This window comes from Cibotium barometz, chromosome 18 (genome assembly GCF_041138505.1).
Source record: "Cibotium barometz isolate CiBa-2024 chromosome 18, ASM4113850v1, whole genome shotgun sequence".
NCBI classification, from domain to species: domain Eukaryota; kingdom Viridiplantae; phylum Streptophyta; class Polypodiopsida; order Cyatheales; family Cibotiaceae; genus Cibotium; species Cibotium barometz.
The window spans coordinates 38,729,641-38,736,293 of record NC_141063.1 but is presented as its reverse complement, the minus strand read 5'-3'; the positions used below and the strand labels follow the sequence as shown (position 1 = coordinate 38,736,293).

Sequence of the window (6,653 nt, the reverse complement as noted above, 5' to 3'; positions counted from 1 at the left end):
TACGCACACGTTTTCACTCTACCTTTAATTGCCAAGCCTATTGATCCAGAGAAGCACTAGTGAATGCTATTGGCTTGGCTCTTGCCGACCCACCGGTGAGGTAAGTACCACCAACCACCGTGGTACATCTCAATAGTCGTGGGAACAGGTCCCAATACCGTGACCGTACTCACGCGAGCTAGCTTCCAGTAGCATCAGGACCCAGTAGTGTCCGGCAAATGAAGTAACCCAGTGTGAAGAGACGCCCGAAAAAGATTTAGGGTTCCTCTGTGTTACCTCGGCTTTCTCTTTGGTGGAGCGCTGCAACGTATTGGCGACGAGGAGCTTTACCACAAAGAGCAGACGAAGCAGAAGCTTTAAGCCATGGTTTCAACCCTCACCTGCTTGATTCCGATGCCTCAGTTTCTATCTGTGCTATTGGTTTCGTGATGCCTCACTTTTTATGGCTAACTGAATTAGTCACATCGATTGGCTCTTTATCTTGTCTAAGTGTGCTCTCCACCATGCGATCTTGACAGTCTATCTGGCTTTTCCTTGCAGGCCCCCAAACGGGGCGTGAAGGTCCCTGCGCCTGCTGTCCCAGCGGAGAAGAAGAAGGTACGTCTTTTTGGCACCGTTTTCTAATAGTTAAGGTCGATCCTCGGGAAAGTGCTGGTTAGGGTTTTCAAATTTTTTTTTCGACATGATTATATTGTTGAGAGTGTTAGGGTTTTGAAGACGTTGCTTTAGAGGATAATTCTAAGCACCTAGGCTATGGCTTGTAGAGCACTCGGTAGGCTGAAAAGGGTCACTGCAATCAAAGTATTGCTCTGTAGAACTAGGCTTTGGGACTTCCACACCTTTTTCTTTGTTTAAATCAACATATTGCAGGCCCAGGAGAAGGTTGTGAATCCTCTCTTCGAGAAGAGACCGAAACAGTTTGGGATTGGAGGGGCTTTACCCCCCAAGAAGGATCTTCATCGGTTTGTTAAGTGGCCCAAGTATGTGCGCATCCAGAGGCAGAGGAGAGTTTTGAACCAGCGACTGAAAGTCCCGCCTGCATTGAATCAGTTCACCAAAACCTTAGACAAGAATTTGGGTAATTTGTTCATATGCTGATCATGACTATAAAAGAAATTAAATGTTTGTCTTTATGTTCACATCAACTCGACATTATGGGGGGATGAAGTCCGTAGGAATAACTTTTTCTTTCCAAGTATGTTAATTCGCAGGCTTTGTTATCAACTCGGGTAACTTGCTTGGTAGTTGAGTATTGATTCATGCAAATATGGACATTTATTAGTGCCCAATTTTGAGCATTTATACACATCTTGCAACAGCTACCAGCTTGTTCAAGATGCTTCTCAAATATAGACCAGAAGACAAAGAATCTAAGAAGGAAAGGCTCTTGAAGAAAGCTCAGGCAGAAGCAGAAGGAAAGCCAGTTGAAAGCAAGAAGCCTATTGTTGTGAAGTATGGAATCAATCACGTGACCTACCTTATTGAGCAGGTAATTCTGAGGTTTGCCTCTGACTAAACTCGTTGCATTTGCATCTGGCCACTGGGTGTGTACGCATTTTTATTCGTATGACATACGGTAATCTGAGCGGTTGGGGGGTGCATAACCTACACTAGACTTACTGCATGTTCTCTGAGTTATGATCACCTTATGTAGTGTGCACATACATGTCTCTACGGACAGTTTGTCTTCATTAGAATAAGCTTTGTGATAGAGTGGCTCATTATTCTATAGCAGGTTTTTAAATCTATGCAGTGGACTTTTTGGTGAGATTTTTCTGACAATGGCTGTTAGCTGTTGCAAGTACAAATGTGCAGGGAAAAGCCCAGTTGGTTGTCATAGCCCATGATGTTGATCCGATTGAGTTGGTCCTCTGGCTCCCAGCATTATGCAGGAAAATGGGCATCCCATATGCTATTGTGAAAGGGAAAGCACGTCTTGGTCAGGCATGTATCTCACGAATAGTTTTTTAGGTTTTTCCTTCAGAGTTGAGTGCGACTGTTTTAGATGATTGGCAGCTTTAATTGCCAGGTCTCACTAGCTGGTTTTTGCAGATTGTTCACTCGAAAACAGCGACTGCCTTGTGCTTAACTTCAGTAAAAAACGAGGACAAGTTAGAGTTCAGCAAAATTGTGGAGGCAGTCAAGGTGGTTATTGATGCTTACAGCAGTGACCTGTTGTGTTTTTTGGCACACTGACTTTTGTCATGCTTTAGCTTCTAATGTTTGTTCTCATTTCAGGCAAATTTCAATGACCGGTTTGACGACCTCCGGAGACAATGGGGTGGAGGCATTATGGGAGTGAAGTCACAGGCAAAGACTAAGGCTAAAGAGAAAGTCCTTGCAAAGGAGGCAGCGCAAAGGATGTCTTAAAATTTGGATTTTGATTGGGTGAAGTGGAGAATGCCTATAGCAGCAATGCTCCACATCAAGGACATTAATCTAGCTCTAGTTGCTTTGTGAGCTTCTAATTTTTGGGCGGCTTTTTAAACACATTTTTCTTTTCTGCTAAACATTTGCAGTGAAGTTAGTTTGCAAGCTGAATTACATCATGCTTACTATCTTCATGAGAACATGCCTTTCTCTGATGCCAGCTGAGTCACACACTGATGGAGTCTGTTTGACAATTGTGGCTCTCTTCCTAGGTTAACCTGCTGGATTGAATAGCGTAGAGGCTTTATTGTATGCATTGTGTTCATGGACTGACTTCTTGCAAATGAATTATTCCAATGCAAATTGATTCATGCAATTGGGCAGGTAGTGGTCACAATTCTTTTTGGTTTCCTAGCTGCCAGTTTTGTTTCACAGCCTTGTGGAAGCCATTTCAGGGGGGCTTCAGACGGAGTGTAGTCCAACCAGTTTCTTAGCTGCCATTTTTGTTTTACAGCCTTGTGGAAGCGATTTTAGGAGGGCTTCAGACTGAGTGTAGTCCTCCCAGTCTTCTGAGAGAACTAGTGTGCCAACAAGACCCTCCCCTGGGCGAGAGGCTTGTGGTCTTGGGCGGCAGCTCCTTCATAGGCTGTCTTTTACCCCGGTGGCTAGTTTATGTTCTAGAAAGATGTAGATCTTCCCCCAACTCCTATATCTGGTTGACTCATTGGAATATGAGCTCTCAGCTAGCATTCTTAGGGGGTCTGTTTGGGAGCCCAGGGAATTGACCATAGCCATCAGTGATGTGTCTTGATTAGATTTGTCCCTTCTCAACTTCTCATGCTTGGGTTATGTAACATGCTGTGCTTTCTCCTTGGGCTTTGTTGTTTGGGTTGGTGTTGATGTTCAGGTTTTGAAAGAGGTCTCAGCTATTCATGGGGGAGTCTCTTTTGGTGACGTGGTGGTGATAGTTTCTAAACTCTTCATTCTCCCCCATTTTCACTCTAGCTTCTTGTAGACTTGGGAGATGGTATTAACAAGGTTATCTAAATGAATGCGGTGGTGGAGAAAAAAAGGTTTAATGTCCTTCCAATTCTACTCAATTGGATTTAATAATATTGCCAAATCGTAGTATCATAGGGATTGTGCCATGTGGAAAGAACTATTTACAGTGATTGTGTTGGTTCCTTGGTCCACTGGATTAGTGTAGTGATGATGTGCCTTATTCTTATGTGTGAGCTCCTCATGATTTCATTATGGCTAAGTATGTGTATAAAATGAGCTACATGCACTGCATATAAATAACGAGGTTATCTAAAGTGTGAAGCCTTAATTTCTAAGGAGGTGTAGCATGCCAACAGGAGGATCAATCATTTCACCTCTTGATCTTGCTTAATTAATAGAGCCACTTTTGTGGCTTTTAGAGGCTTGTAAAATTTCTCTTTAAACATAAAAAAACTGAAAAATTATCATGGAATTTTCAAAAGTACATTTCACGTGGACATTTTCCAACACTTCCCTAAAGAATATATAACTATTCAAATAACTTTAAGGCTTTCTTTATGTATTTAGACCTTTTAGCTTCTACAATCTACGATTAAACTTATGGAGCTTTTCTATATCCATCTTTGCAAAGGAAAGAATTACAGCACTAATATATGCTATTTTTGACAAGTCTAAAAATTGTACTACATGGATAATATTTTTGAAAGCTTTCACAATATGCACATAAATGCCACCAAGCATTCTCATAATATCAAAAAATTTAAGGTTGATATAAGTCAACTTAAAAATCAATCTTACCTTTTACCTTAAGCCAGTTTTATGGCTCAAATATAGGATAACTCTAAAGGACACTACTACTTGGGAAAATTTTTTGTAGAGTTATCTCCCACAGGAAGAGTTCAAGCTATTGGGGGCAAGGTATTAATCTTTGTGGAAGTCACACCTTTTGCGGTTCCATTGTCAATCTTATAGGATTGTTATAAAATGTAGGTTTTGAGTTTGTTTTCGAAGCTCCTCCATAGATAGGTATATGTAGGTTTTGACTCTGTTTTTTGAAGCTCCTCCATAGATAGGTATATGTAATTAGCTTCTGTAACATTGGTTGACTCTTGGAATCTCATAATTCTTGGTTTTTAGAGTCCCATAGAATTTATAATTTCCTTATGGAGACACGATATGAACCATGACCTCTAATGTATAACCCTTGCAAGTTACCAAGCTACTCTACCTTGCATAGTAATAAATACCTTCAATGTAATGTCTATGACATGGTAGTTCCTATTCACTCACTTGACTTTTAATCTTCTTCATCTTTGGCATTCCTACACTCCCCTTGGGTTGGTGGCAAATGCTTGTACACCACTATCCATTCAAATTAGGACCTCTTCTTTGAATAGTAAAATCAATTTTTAGTTTTTATGTTTATAGATTCATATAGATGTGCTCTTGTGACCTATATGATCAGTTGACATGTACACAACGAAAACATAAGGAAGAGCCATGTTACCTCTTGTGCAACTACTCTTTTGTTGATGAAGTCATTCCATTTGAAGCATATGTCAACTAGTGAGGCTACTTCTTAAAGGAGGCATTAATGGCCTTGCTCCACTTTATCACATGTGGATTTTATGAAGTTATTCCAAGTGGTGTATTTGGGGTACACATTTTGTGAAGAATTGATTGTCAAGGGGCCCTTGTTGTTGGTTAGGTTTTGGTTGTCAAATATTATGTGGCTTAGGGGTAATGTTAAAGAGTCATAGTTAGAAGGACAATCGAGTGTAGTCAAGGGAGTCCAAGCTATGGGTTGATTAGGACCAAGCTTTCACCAACCACAAGCCCCCATTGAGTGGAAAGAAAGTGTTGTGCCAATTGTTTTAGACTTATAATATTCTTCAACACTTTCTACTTTCTTTGAATCTTTTTACTACTTTCTTTGACTCTCTTTACTTTGCATCCCTTTTCTATTTTTCAAAACCTCTCAATTGAGGAGGCTTTTATACTGACATTTGGCCCAAGTGGCTAGATTTGGGAGCTTACTAACCTTGATGGTGGTTGGGATTGTAAGCACATCAATTTTTGGTTTTTCCATGGGACTCATTGGTAGGTAAGATAATCAATGAGGTTAGAACATTGTTGGACATGTTTTGCCTTAGGACTCATTGGTGGTAAGGTAATCGGTGAGGTTAGAGCATTGTTGGGGAGGTTCATTTTGTATGGTGGTATAGAGGGCTGATTTGGCTTGATATCACTTGCATTTTACATGTCATTATCACGTTCACGTGCCTTCTTAGGTCATGATACTTTTCAGGTTTCTATGTGGATTGTGCCTTTTTAGGTCGTGATACCATCTAGGTTGATGGACCAGGTTTCTATGTGGATTTCGAGATGATGGTAATGGCCTCTGAATCTTGTGCATTGGGATCGAGATGACTGTGTTAACATCATAGAATCCATTTGGGTATCCGCCATTGTTGAATCATGAGGGCTTTCTTTGAGCTTTGACAAGTGGTTGTACATCAGCCTTGTTGTTGTTGTTACTCGATGATCTTATGGCTTTTCTAAGACAAGGTTGAGGATGTTCTTTCAGAAGCAAGAGATGGGTATTGTTCTCATAGAAATTTTGGGCTTCTAGTAGATGTTTAGGTACTCACCAAAACATTTGACTTTTGTAGGCTTGGGGTTGCATTTTGGGCTTTGGTTGCCTTTGTCATTACTTGGTACCCAACACATTTGTCTTTTTGTAGGCTTGGGGTTGCATTTTGGGCTTTGGTTGCTTTTGTTATTACTTGGTAGAGGTTTGCCAATGAGTAGGCTTTGATGCCTGTTTAGGTAGCCAAATGAATTTGCTGCCCTGATAGCACCCTTACGCTTGAAGAAGATCTTGTTGTACTCTCCAATGATAAAATTCAGAATGCCTTATGTTTGGAATAATTTCTCATGCTTTGATGAGGTATCTAAACTTTTATGGATCCTTCAAAGTAGCCTTGGGCTAGAAGAAGCTTTCTTGGCACCACCCACCATTTATCGTCTAAAAAATGATAGGAGGATGTGGTTACAATTGAGGGTTTGACAAGGTGTTGTTTATTCTTGAGAGGTGAGGAAGCGGTTTTTGATCTAGAAGCTTGCATGTGTCTCTTTGTCATCAGCAAGGATTTTTTTGACATTCAAAGGGAGGCAGACTACAAGACTTCTTGAGGTTCACTTGGAGAGCCTTTTTCTTCTAGAAGAGTTGTTGATGTGAGTATTGGTCTTGATCAAGAGGGGCTCTTGCTCTATTTTGC

At 40.7% G+C, this 6,653-nt stretch overlaps 1 protein-coding gene across 1 annotated transcript; it reads left to right on the top strand.

The window, feature by feature from the left end:
* The first annotated feature begins 227 nt into the window (after positions 1-227).
* LOC147629294 (large ribosomal subunit protein eL8y) lies at positions 228-2,746 on the top strand. Its single transcript, XM_086812560.1, has 7 exons — positions 228-366; positions 541-597; positions 871-1,078; positions 1,320-1,489; positions 1,816-1,944; positions 2,053-2,145; positions 2,239-2,746. Exons 1-7 carry the CDS (start codon positions 364-366, stop codon positions 2,368-2,370), a joined length of 792 nt encoding a protein of 263 aa, XP_086668686.1. The 5' UTR covers positions 228-363; the 3' UTR covers positions 2,371-2,746.
* The last annotated feature ends 3,907 nt before the right edge of the window (positions 2,747-6,653 follow it).